A 13,902-nucleotide genomic window follows, 5' to 3' on the forward strand; every position below is an offset into this window, starting at 1 on the left:
AAACAACACTGTGAAATAACACCGCTCCACCCCACTCTCTCTCCAGCACAGGCATCAGGACCCACTGTGCTGGTGCTGCGACCTCACGAGGCACGTTCGCCGGACAAGAGACGTGTTTCCACTGCCGATCGGTCGCAGGTCCACCGAGAGCTCCGTAGCGCCGTCTGAACCTACGGGCGCCTCCCCTGGAGTTTCCCCCTCCTTCCGAGGTCTTTGAGAAGGAGCAGCCATTCCTGCGGAACCCGCCGACATCCCTCCCCCCTGTGAACACTTCCTTTTGTTTGTTCGCGTGAGAAAAAAAAGAAGAAAAAAAAAACACCGCACAATTATCACGAAACCGTGCGGGGGCACTGAGGTCACTTGGTGTCAAGGCCAGTGCAGACTGACTGCCACATGCACAGGACCAGAATGACTCTACTCGAAGCTAATTTGGGAAAATTACAGGGCTTTGGATTTTGAGTGAAAATGACAGAATAAATTCAGAATAGAATAATGTTGGCTGAGTTCATTTTAAAAAGAGTGTGTTGCGGTTATCGCATTTATTCACGTTTTAAATTTTATGACAGCATTTATTATTCAATTTATATTCATCTATTTAGCTAGACACATCGTTGCAATTCATCAGAATTTTGCTTATGAACTGTAGTCGTAAGCAGAAGTATTTTCACTTTGATAAAAATGATTAACGTGAAAACTAAATGAAAACACTGGCACAAAGAACTATTTCCAGTTGGCTCGTCCTCAGAAAAATCATTGCCATAATCAAACCCAAAAACAGCCAGCATCAGCTCAACAATATGACATGGTACAGTAGCGCAGGGTCTATCCCAAAACTCACATCCCTTCCCAGAGCGGGAGACCATGTTTGGAATGACAGCGTGACAAACTACTTTCAATAAACAGACAGCTTCATAAGGTGTGACTGACATGGGAGGATTTTTATAAAATAAAAGCCCCTCCCTCTCTCTCTCTGGCTGATTCAGACCAGGGGCCTGGTTGCAGCGGAGTGTCTTAGACTGAAAAGCGTGGAGGAGAGGCAGGGGGAGGGCAGGCCCAGTAGCGGGCCCTGGGGATGGGAGACGGCGGGGGGAAGAGGAAAGTTAGCGGTTATCAGGGCCGCCTGAGGCATCGACACGACAGGCCATTCCTCACGGCTGTCAGGCGTATCGGGGCTCCGCGGGGCTCCGGGGGCCAGGGCAGGGGGGCGAGGGGGCAGGGGGAATGGGGGGGGGGCGGGCAGCGGTGGGGGGTCACCCTGGCTTGTGTCCAACTTCCTCTGCACAAGCCTGCCAGGCAGTGAAGTACCCATACAAACACTAACACACACACATGCACATATACACACAGATACGCACACACACACACACACGCACGCATGCATATATATACACACACATGCACACGCACACACATTCACATATACACATATACACAAACACACACATGCACACGAACACACACACGCAGACACACATAGACAGAGACGCGCATACACACTGCAGCAGCAGAAAAGCCAGAGACAACATAGAGACAGCAGTGAAATATGAGAAGTACTGCAGCCCCCTTTTTTAAAGGGGGGGGGTGGGGTGGGGGGATCATGCAGATTGCTCCCTGTGCTCCACACACACACACACCCACAGCGCTGCTGTTTGAGGGGGGCGAGGCAGCTGCGTCTCGGACCCCCCCCCCCCCCTCTCGTAGAGCAGGTGCTGATGGGACGCCACGGGGGACCGGGGCTCAGATGGGACACCATAGCGAGCGCGAGAAACGGTAGCGAGCTGTCCCAAAACAGGGGAGCAGCTTGCCAAAACAGGGGCGCGCTTTACGAGCCCCGGCTTCAGGTCGCCTCATTTACCCGGTCCACGCATCAGCGGTTCAGCCAGAGGACCCTCCCGACCCCAATCACCAAAACGTTTCAATCAACCCAGCAACGCCACACATGAGCCCAGAAATGCCACAGCCATTTACAGCATCGCATTGTTGGTGATAAATAGGATTTTTTGAATTGCATTTTAATTACTGCCTATAACCAGATTGCAGATATGCAGATGTGAATGCCTAATAAATCAATGCAGTAAACCTCATGAAACTCAATGATTTACAATGCAGGATAACAGTCAGTGCAGGACAGGCAAAATAACAGTGATTTTGTTGGGGACCGGAGCAGATGCAGTGTAAAAGGATCCTACCTGGCTCCAGTAACGTCCACGCCCACCATCAGCTGACCGTTGAGTGACAGGAGCTCGTCCCGCAGCTTGATCTCCCCGCAGCGGGCGGCGGGGCTCATCTTCCTCACCTCCGTCACCCAGATGCAGCCCACGTCCAGCACGGGGCCGCTGTCCCCCTTCCGCCTCCGCCGCCTGCCCCCTTTCTTCCTGCCCTCGGGGTCCCCGAAAATGGGGATGTTCCCGAAGCTGAGGCCGAACTGGTCCCCGTCCCCCTCCTCCTTGGTCACGCAGACGGACCGCACCTCCGCGTCCACCACCTCCAGGGGCGGGGCGGCGGGCGGCGGGGGGCCGTCGCCCTCGCCGAAGTTCAGCTGGATGTACTCCACCAGCTTCTGGATGGCGGCCCGGCACAGGGCCCCGCCCCCTGCCGGCCCGGGCCCCGCCCCCTCATCCCGCCCCCCGAGCCGGCCCTCCAGCAGGGGGAGGTGGCTCAGGGCGTTCTCTTGTGTGATGGGCATCCTGGAAGGGCCTGCCCGGGACACCCCCGCATTGTGGGCCCCCTCCCTTTCCCCCTCACCAGCGTCGCCCGCCGATGGCCGCCTGAGCAAAACTAGCACAGGCCAGGCGGGCTGCCGCCATCCCAAAACTCCCCACGCGGCTGGAACTTCAGACGCAGAGCGCCGCGATTTCCCGCCATTCAATCTGGCCCATGCGTAAACACGGCGTCATCCCAAAAAAAATAACCAAATAAAGTATTAAATAAATAAATAAATAAACAAGATGGCAAAGAAGGCAGCAACAGCAACAAATCCAGGGTCTTTGCTTTGAGTGCTGACAGAAGAAGGTAGCTTCTTGGATGGGCAGACTCCCGTCAGGCCGAAGTGGAAAATCTCAGCTCACCGACTGTGGACTCAGAGCGGGGCTGCAGTGCTCCAGACATTCACCTAAAGAGAAAAACAGAAGAACTGCGTTAGAGAAAATGGGAGGGGGGTGGTGGGATAACCCCCATAAAACAGCAGGGGCCGGAGCAGATCAAAAGCGACAAACTCCTTTTGAGTTCAGCCACAATGCTGGACGCGATGTCTGTGTGCGAGCAGTCACGCCTCATCAACTAGGAAACCATAAAAGGGGCGGAGAGGTGGGGGGGGGGGTGTGGGGATGCCACGCTCCAGAACCCCAAAAACCACTTTTCTGACATCATAAACAGAAAATGACTGAAAATGTGAAGCTCCTGCACAATTAGTGCATGGGCTGATTAGGTGGCGACCAAGCAGACAGCAGTGCTATAGTACCTGCTCACTGAGCAGATGGCTTGGATTCACATTCAATTTCTCACTAGCTATAAATCTTAGGGCAGGAGCAGAGACAGGACAAAGGGAGGCTGCTCATACATCACTCCATCATGTGACAGAGCAGGACAGGCAGTGGGCAGGCAGTGTTGGGTAAGGAACTGGGCTTGTGACCTAAAGGTCATAGGTTCGATTCCCGGGGAGGACACTGCCGTCGTACCCTTGAGCAAGGCACTTAACCTGCATTGCTTCAGTACATATCCAGCTGTATACATGGATGCAATGTAAATGCTATGTAAAAAAAAAAGTTGTAAGTCGCTCTGGATTGCTCATGGGGGGAAAATTCACTTTGACACACTGTCCTCTGTCCAAGCATCTAACCCCAATACATCACTAGCGCTACCATCACTGTCAACAGCGCTGTGCCACAGTACAGTACAGAGAGGCAACAGGTCAGAAAGGCTCCCAGAGGGGAACCCAAGACTGAAAAAAAGTTTTTGTAATTTGCTACATGCCATCAGGACTGTTGATTGAAAATGATGGAAATTTTGTCCAAGAAACCAACCCTGGCTTAAAGGTGTCATTTAAAGTACAATACAACATGCACTGTGATTGGACCTTTGCTCAATTCCTCTCTTCAACTGCTCCTCATTTACGTAGAGAATTGTTTAACCCGTATTTATCCAGCTGTGTCCTAATTTTCAATGGATTCATGGCCAAGAGGTAGAACATGAACTATCGCACAGCATGGGATTCAGTACAGCACAATACAACACAACACATCAACCACAAAACAGAAATCCTTCATGATTTTACAGGTCACCAGTACCTTATGTTCTGGTGCAAGAAAACTTAATGAAAAAAAAAACTCTAAAAATCACACAACGGGATGAAATGCTGAGATGAATTCATTAATATGCTGCCATTTTTGTTTTATTTATTTTTTATTATCATCATTATTAGCCTATAATTTATTTTTACAATCTCATCTCAAAACACAATCAAATGATCCTTGCTTGACCAATCTGACTATCAACATTCCCCATGAAAAGATACTTACTTCCTAAAATGTAATTACAACAGGCACTATACACTCTGATGACATTTTGTTCACCTTTAAACAAAAGAAAAGCCATCAGTCACAGTCAAAGCTAGAGGCATAAATGAACAGAAAAGCAGGCAGTCGTGAACTGGCTTAAGGTTCCCGACTAATGCTCTTAACATGATGGCTACATCTGACATAAATCCCTCCACAAATTAAAAGGATTCATAACTGTGACTAACTGAACTGCAGCTTAAAGGTCCGGTTTTTAAAACACAGACGTTCACCTCTAGTTGGATGTCCTCACAGAATGACATCCACAGTAAAGGCCACGAAGCCTTCCATCATTCTCCTGTAATGAAGATCACGCTCAAGGTCTACAGACCCGAGACTCACCCCTCAGAAAGCCTGACCTGTAATAGGATTAATATCTGGCCCCTCCCCCTTCCTCCTCCCTCCTGACAAACACACAGCGATGACCTCTAATACACCGCTACACGCCATCACAGCAGTTCAACCCACGGCCATGGCTACACAAGGCACAGCTGCGGACATACACAATCACACGCAAAACGAGCACACAAACGTACAGGCACGTAAACACGTGTGTACGGGCACACACACAGACACACACACAGGCACACAGACACTCAGACACATACACGCACAGCCCCAGGAGAGAAGGCCGTTATCGCTATGAGGAGCACTGTTCATTCCCCTTTGTGAGGCTCCATGCTAATGTGTTGGGGCGAGACAGAGGGACGTATTCCCCACTGACTCCATTGTGTGGGCTGTCATAAACCCCCAGGTGCTGTACTGTCTGTTCCGTCCACACCCCCTCCAAAAGCCAACGTCTTTTTAATATTTATTCCGTCGAACGCTGAGCCAACAAAACATCCCTGTCAAAAGCAACAGAAAAGCCTCGCACCAGTTTACTGTAGAATAGCAGGGGGCGGCGAAGTGGTTTTATCATCCAATAGGAGGGCATAACAGATGGGCTATCCCAGAATCCTTGAGAAGCTCAATATCAACACTGCAAATTCTTTTTGTACAAATCCCAGTTTGTTTTGTTTTTTGTTTTTACAATAAATGACTAGTAAATTCACTAATTAAAACATTGACATTTTCAACATTCTCTCAACTTTCTATCAGCAACAGGGGTTTTAACAGACCAAGCTTACTACATTCCCTGTGCTTGCTCTTCATGTGTATTTTTACATCACAACAATTTTGGTGCAACCATGCTCACTCCTCAAGCACAATGACCACACTCTCTTGCTGCTGGACTGCTGAATAAGGAAACAAGCTACGGCATGAAAATGCGTAATTTATTCAGTTTCAAAAGTTTGTTAGAAAGTTACACAAACGCGAGAATCCAGCATGAAAAGAGTAGCTCAAATGTTTATGGATAAAAAATAACAAAAGATGACATGACATTGGATCAGCGTGCCAGAGACTTACTGTTGAGAGTACTGCTATGAGAGATAACATCCCTGACACAGATAGCATAAAGTGGACAGCTTTCAGCACACTGACCTACATAGAAAAGCCAAGAACCGGGATTTAAATAAGCTTAGTAGGACACTTTGCTCTCTGTCATTCATTGATATATTTTCTTTTATTTATTATTACTCTATTATTTTTTTTTACAAATTGCACATCAACCCAAAATACAGAGACACAATAATCTTAAGTTTGTAAATTTTTTTGACGATACAAGATACAGCTATCGATTTAAGATGCTAAAAACATGCATTACAGCTACACACCAAGCAGAAATAAAATAACATATTAAACAGACAAAGCAGAACAAATAAAAGTTAAAACGAACCTCAGTTTAAGTTGTTCGTCATTAATTAAGAGAATATAACACATACAATGTTAAGAGGATAAAAGAGAAACACTGCATATAAATGCTTTGCTTTCTGTTAGTGTGACCAAATCTAGGTCCTCTTGGGTGACACAAAGGAAAATGTTTGTGATGCTTAGCAGTTACGATTGCCACATGGTAGAGTAATCAAACAGTGTCCCTTCAGAGCAACAATTTAGCCTTGGACAAGACACTGCTAGACCTTATACCAGAAAACTCACAAAAATACAGGAGTCAAATAGAGCAAAAATATGTATTAATACAGAAATTTTATTTACATTTATTTAATCTTTTTTCTGGGACATTTTCAACACTTTATCCTTTTGAAAAAAAATATGTAAAACGAACAAAAATTTTGCATTTTACATATTGCTTTGGGAAATGTACCCCACAAAGAAAATTCATTCCTATAAATCTCAAATCTGGCACAGAACCCTCAGTTACAAAGCCAGCACCCTGTGCAGAGAGATAAGACCTCTATGGTCAAAATAGCTTGAATGTTTTCCAAGAATCAAAACAATCGTTTAACACTTTACAACTACACCCAGGGTACAAAAAACATCTATTTGCATACCGTATAGCTGCAGGTCATAACGGGATGCAGTTCTGTAAATTCCCAAGGCCAACACTGCAGACAGCTCAAATGACCTCTGGTTTACCCCTCCTTGTTTTCATTCACGGCTTAATTTTTCCAATCAGAGTACACAATGGGACAAGCAATTCTCACAGGCATTAAACTACTGATACACATTTCTAATGGAGAGTGCATTTAACCCTTTAAAGAGAAGGTTTTTTGGAATGTTCCAAGTCTGTGTTCTAGAACTCCACTGCTTTCCAGTAGTGATTGTTACATCAGCATTACAATGTTCAGTTAAGGACATTCTAATCACATATTTATGATATTACACCTTAAAGGGTCAAATCAGAGTGAATACTAGCAATGAGGTAGCTATGGAACAAGATCTTTTAAAAAAGTTCAGTACAATGTTTAAATGTTAAGCCAGCAGAAAATGTGACAATATGCTTTTATCTACTAGTGCTCCTGCTTCAGTGTTTGGTGCATAGTTTGGTTCACCTGAACTCATACACTGTAATATGGGCACGCTAGCACAAAGCTACAGTCTGTGCCTTTCCTGAGAGTTCAGGAAAGCTCAATTCAATAGGTTTTGTGTTCCAGAACACTCTTTCAACTCAAGCCCATTGCTTATGAACATAATCTTTCATAAAAGTCCAAACAAACACAGAGTGAAGATCATTATCGGTTACACCATTGCTAAAACGTTTTTCTCCCCCCCGTGTTGTACTACTGCTTGGCAAGACTGAAAAGACGAGATCTCGACTGTGTGACAGCTCCGTCTGGATCTAATTTCCCTGCTGAGGCGGCTCATTCCCCTGTGGATTTCCCCCAAAACTGTGGTAATTAAGACTAAAATAAAAACCGAAACACAGAGCTCCGCTGTGGCGGATCTCCAAGCCCACAAGCCATAGCTTGTTTCAAAGGGGACACAAACGCAATAAGAAATGCTCACAGTGTGACGCGGTGCACTAGAATTACTGGGCAGCCAATTCTCTCACTCTCTCTGTATCTATTCCATAAAACCAGTTCTGTATGATTCAATGAATTCAGCTAAGCTCAATATTCTTTATACAGTATCAACATCAGTACGCTTTACTCTTTGTTAAATAGTGTTGGTCAATTTCATTGTTTCTACAGCTTAAATGACAAACCGGTGGAATTCATGGTGAAGCTTGTTAAATGCACAAAGGGTAGCAAGTTCATCACTAGTTCACCTCTCTATTACACTTTCTCCCATATGCACATTAGTGGAAGTCATAATTCATTAAGACATTGAAAGCTGGGGGACGCTTGATTGACAAACCACTCATGAAACAAAAAATGACCAAGCTTTGTACAGCGTGTCCAGTAAATTGCTCAGCATAGGTTTATTTGTGTGTTTAAGTGGCTCTTGCAAAAGAGAACATCATAGACGGAGAGAGGAAGTGGGTAAAGGTAGTGCCGACTGACAGATTACAAACTTGGACATTACATTTAAAAGCTTTAGCATACTTCATTTACTATTGTAAATAAAACCCACTGTCTGACCGCAATGATTTGACAAAACTTCAGTGAGTGGTCACCACGTTATTCCTTCATACAAAATAAAGCGAGATTTGGGATTCAGTGGCTAACTATGTGAGCCGTTCCTTAATGGGCCACTGTGTGAAGCTGCATAAGGTTCTTTGGTGGTAACACAGAATTCCCCCCCTTTGTGTATTCATTAGAAAGGACACATCTATACATCCAACAACTTTCAATAAACCTGAACAGTGCCAACCAGACAAAAAAGGAACCTAAACAAAACCTGATTAGTAGAGCAATAAATTGACGCTTCAATGCAACCAAAAATGAGGTCAGTCGCTAAACCGCGTCCCTTTGAATGCGTTCAGATAATCTCTGCCCACTTGAAAGGGTCTCATCACGTCACATGAATCTACACCCAGGCAACGGAATGCAAATCACGTGACAGTTGCTCATTGTAAACCGAAAACATTAGTATCACACTTGCTCAATATCGCCAGGCTTCTGGCCACGTTATGTTGATGAAAAGCCCCAGTGTAACCGATAATGCTGCGCATACAGATGCTCTGAGCGTCAGTCTATTCAGAGACAGAGCCCTAATCCTGTTCCGTGTGTCATCCGTGAAGAAGAGGACCCTCAAATGTCAAACGCGGTGGAGTGCCCAAACACACAGGCCTCACCCAGCCATCCCTGGCCTGTTTGGGCGCTGTTTGTTTTGAGTAAGGAGAACAACTGCGCTTCTGTGAATGGCAGTGGCGAATGCATCGAGACTCGTGTTTACAAAAGACTGCAGACATAGCTGGCAGGTCACTAAAAATGTTTAAAAAAATAAGTGCAGGATGCAGAAATTTTGACGATACAAGCCTGGTCCAGCCACTTGGTCTCCAAAAATACGCCCAGTCTGAAACAACAAGGCTCAAAAAATAAGAGGCAATGTTTGTTCTTTGGCAAGAGCTCTAGTTGTAAATCTAACAGGTATGTGCACTATCTGCCAGCATGCCTCAGAAACACCCTCTTTTTCTCCCGATATGATCACTGTAATATATCACTGATCCATGAAATAACCCTTCTGCTGCAATTCCTGTCATAAAGAAATGTGCAGCACATCTGACAGCTTCAGCAAAATGTTCAAGAACTCAGCGTAGAGTAACTTCATTCTAGTAATTTCTGGCATTCGCTGCTGGGAGCAGCAGTACACTCACGTTTGCGGTGTGTAATTCCACCCAATTAAGTTTGGACGCAATTTCCGCTTGTTTAATAGGGCATAAAATCTGAAGCCACATTCCCTTTGATGCGAATATCGGTTCTGAGCAAAGGCATCGTAATCATTCTGACTGTAATGCTCTCGCAGTCTCGGTTGTGTCACTGACAGCAAAGATGACACGCCGAGGTCAGCACTTTCTTCCACAGTCAATCATAATCTGAAAACCGACAGTTAAGAAAATAAAATTTGGCTCAGCTGTGATGGCTATACAGACACTGTAACGTTTGCATCCAAAATCCACTGTGAGCCCATAACCCTAATAAAGCTGGGAACAATTTTCCTTCGAAAATCATTACACAGTTCAGTGCAATGCACGTGTTTGACCTCCCAATTAAGAAATCCTGCAGTGAAAATAGTGGAGAACAATAAGAAAGCTGGAGACAGAGTCAGACATAGACAAAATAGTTCAACCTGATAAAAGTTCAGCTATGCGAGGGGTATCTAGAGGGTTGCGATGTGCCAGAGTACTGAACGAGCTTTCCTGATGTCAAGAACCGAACACAAAAGGAACATAGATAAGATAAGGATTAAGGGAGTACATGTGACAAGCTGCAATCGAAATTTTTCTCATTCTCTAGCTCATTCCTTAGCTAATGTCTTGCATGCAATACTCACTTCATTTTTTTCCTGGTAATGTGCACTAAATGACAAAACACAGATACAACACTGAATTACTCATTGGGTTGATGTTATGTTTGAAGTTCCACTTCAAACAAGCAAAAAATTAGATTTGGCTATGATATTAGAAATATGAACAACTGCTGTACCTTTGACTATACAGAGTAATCACCCTTGCGTGTCTGTTCTGTGTGATCTCCTTAAACAAAATGATGAGTTTTGATGCTTTTATCAAGAGTGATGTACAGAGCCATCAAGGAATGAACAGAAGTGCATCTCATAATTGCAGCAACAAATAAGGGGACGCATACAGACTATGAAGTACATCAATGAATACAGTAGAGCAGAACCTTAAATGGCAGAAGGTATATAGTCAAAAAATATGAACAGCTCAACAGGAAACTTCATGAAATAATTTCATCACATTGAGAAATCCTACATTTAACTGAAGCCACATTTGAATACGAGATGGCAGCGGTATGCCCTCTGGCGAGCGGCGATGTCGTTGGCATGTTTAATGAGTCGCTGGCACGGTAAATGTTGGAACGGAATTCGAGAGCGCCACGTTATCTACTGCGGCACCTGCGGCCGTAAAGCCTGCCCCGCTGCCTAAAGCTGGTCCCCTCCGGTCGTTAGCTTCCGCGCGTAAACGTCCGAGAGCCGTTTCCGACACAAAGGGAGGTTTTTTTGCGGCCACCCACCGACACGTCCGCGAGTTACCAGCCCCCCGCAGCGGTGCGGCGGCAGCCCCCGTCCAATCAGGAGAGGGGCTTCCACTCTGCTCGTGAAACACGCGCTAGAGAAAAAACGCAGCACCCTCTGAAGACCGACTGGATTCTCAGGCCCAAATTTTAAATTCCAGAGAGCTATCAGTTAGTTAGAACTAAGTCTTGTCACAGCCTCTCCTCAAATGTAAATGCAATTCAGATTTTAAAAGCTACAAGGAATCGTATTGACTCAGACAGTTTGCTAGCAGGGCCTTTTGTGCAGACAGGTTACTCTGTACTTAGTCACTGCTATTCTCTCTGATTAATTGCATACAGTAGGAGCCCCCATAGATTAAAATGCCACTGTGCACTAGTGGAGTCCAAATCAGATAGACTTGGAGCTAGTCAAGGACAACACTAACTTTGCTTGAGGAAACTTCTGAGTACTATCTCACATCAGCTCATTCCATTAACACATAGGTACTATTTTCCATAATCAAGAATTCAGGCATGCATACTGTATCTCATTGTCTTATTAACACTTTGTCAGTGTTCTAGAACTCCACTGCTTTAAATCACCAATAGCAATCCTTACATCAGAATTAGAACGTTCAGTTAAAAACTTTATCATCACATATTGGTGATCTTTTTATCCCCCATACCAAGGGTTAAAAAATAAATGCACTATATTTTAGAGGACAAATTGCATTAGTAATGAGTGGTATAAACAAAGCACAATTAACTTTGAATCATCACCCCCCCCCCCCCCCACCCCTAAAAGTAGAGTTCTGAGCCCGGTCCAAGGACACGGGCAGTGCTGGCACAGGAGAGAGCCGGTCTCGGGGGCAAGGAGGGACAGTGTAATGGAGTCCCTATCCACTGGCGTCAGCTCTGCTGTGTTGCGTTGGGCAGATTATTCAATGTCCTTTGTTTCGATTTCAACAGTGCAGACTCCGTGCTCCCTCCCTTCCTCCCGGGGTACATATGGCTAAAGATTATTAAACACAGTCCCCGCCTGCCAACAATTTCACAAAGGCCCAAAAAGCAATGAAAACATTATTATTACTGAGCTATACGGAGCTGCCTTTTCAATAGGCATGCAATGATTGATGCACAAATCCTACAAATGACACTATGGTCTCTGGAATTAAGCCCATAAGAAGGGCAAAATAACCTTGTTTCTTGCCCACCAAGAACGTCTCCATGAAGAGAAAGATTACTGCACCACTTCAAAAGTGAATAAAGGCTCATCTGCTGGTTTCAAAAAGGCTCGGATCTAGGACTTCAAATAAAGAGGATTATTATGCCACAGTGATTCTCACGCAAAACAATAAAGAGCATCCCAATAACTGATACATTTTATTTTCTAAATAGTTTGGTTCTCAAGAAATTACACTGGAGTACAATCCTTACAGCGTGGATTGCTAAGTCTAGCCAAGTGTGCCAAGTAACAACGCAAGCTGCATTTTGGACATGCTTCTGTTAGCAAAAGAATTTCTCTCTACCGGGTGGGCTAAACAATTCTCTGTTTCACTGCTTCACAGAAACCCTGTGTGACTTTCTGTGCTACAGATCTGAGTCATACAGTTATTTTCAATGACGCATCGGAAAGATTTCATTCTCACTAAAAAAAAAAGAAAGACAAATAAAAGCCACAACTGCCCTTAAAGAGCATCTAAAATGTATTCTGAGAAACAGCCCAAAATCTGTAAACTAGAAATCATACAATTAATTGACCTGCCTATTCAGAGGGAAAGAAATGTGATAATGAGTTCTATTGCAGTTACTCCCTGTTCTCTTGGTCACCTACCAGGAACAGCAGCATGCACAAGCAAGTCCACTCCCTAAGAGGGAACTGTGTTTATTTCTGTAGGCCAATACAGATCCTAGCAATCTAGCACTACCAATCAAGTGGTGGCACATTTACAATCTTTACAACCCCACAGCACAAAATCATCAAATCCGCCATCCTTGCCCTTTTTCCATAAGCTACTATCACACATGAGCCAGACTCAAGCTCCCCAGTGTGGCACCAACCAGTTTCATCTGGGCTTTTTCGCTGAGCTCAGCAAAACGTGGACCCAGCCAGTCTTAAAGCAAGGCAGCTGCAGAGTTAGCAAAGTAAGCGGTTTGGAAATCTTATCGTAGAACTCGGCTGGCACTTTGACAAGCAATTTAGCCATTTATTAAAAAAAGAAAAAAGAAAAAACAAACACCAAAATCGCCCCTAATATTTGCTTGTTCTTAACAACTGCTCATTCTGGCTATTTCTTGCACTCTAGGTGATGCCTATATCTGTAGACAGATCTACTAAGTTCAAAGTCATCATGGTAACCGTGGGTAACTGTTAACCTGCAGCGCTCTAAAGAAGATCAATACAAATTATGATTATGAACTAGCTAGCTGAAACGGCACTTGCAAAAACAAGAGCTCGAGAAGCAAAACTTGGAGGGAGTCAGCAGGAAGCCTGCTGAACCTCAGCGAATGAGAAACACAGATGTAGAGAGTTAAGAAGTACTGCATTGAGTACTTCTCGCACTCCTGCTGGGCCCAAACCATTACTTTAAGACTCTGCTTGAAAAGAATCCAAGAAAATTTCTGAAGAACCACCCAGAGTTCACACTGAATTGGTTTAGTAGCTAATTTTATACTCACTAGGAAAATCCACCCACACTCCCATTTATAATACTATAGTTAACAAGGAGTTAAGTAACTCTTTAATTTGCTGCTCCAACTATCTATGTTATTTACATAGTTTGTACATCACCGTATGATTATAAAGTTTGCGTCTTTTTCTGAAAAAATAAAGCATCTGAAAATCCGTTTTCACATTATGCTTCCTTAAGCCAGAGCGCGGCATAATG

At 44.6% G+C, this 13,902-nt stretch overlaps 1 protein-coding gene across 2 annotated transcripts in view; it reads right to left on the reverse strand.

Annotated features, from left to right (window-relative positions):
- The window catches only part of pdzd2 (PDZ domain containing 2), a 90,874-nt gene that overhangs the window by 68,184 nt on the left and 8,788 nt on the right, over positions 1-13,902 (reverse strand). For both annotated transcript variants that reach the window (XM_064296699.1, XM_064296698.1), the window contains exon 2: positions 2,190-3,112. In XM_064296699.1, the coding sequence (XP_064152769.1) occupies positions 2,190-2,686 (497 nt within the window). In that variant the 5' untranslated portion in view covers positions 2,687-3,112. The remainder of the gene's footprint in view (positions 1-2,189; positions 3,113-13,902) is intronic.

Source organism: Anguilla rostrata, chromosome 10, assembly GCF_018555375.3.
Source record: "Anguilla rostrata isolate EN2019 chromosome 10, ASM1855537v3, whole genome shotgun sequence".
NCBI classification, from domain to species: domain Eukaryota; kingdom Metazoa; phylum Chordata; class Actinopteri; order Anguilliformes; family Anguillidae; genus Anguilla; species Anguilla rostrata.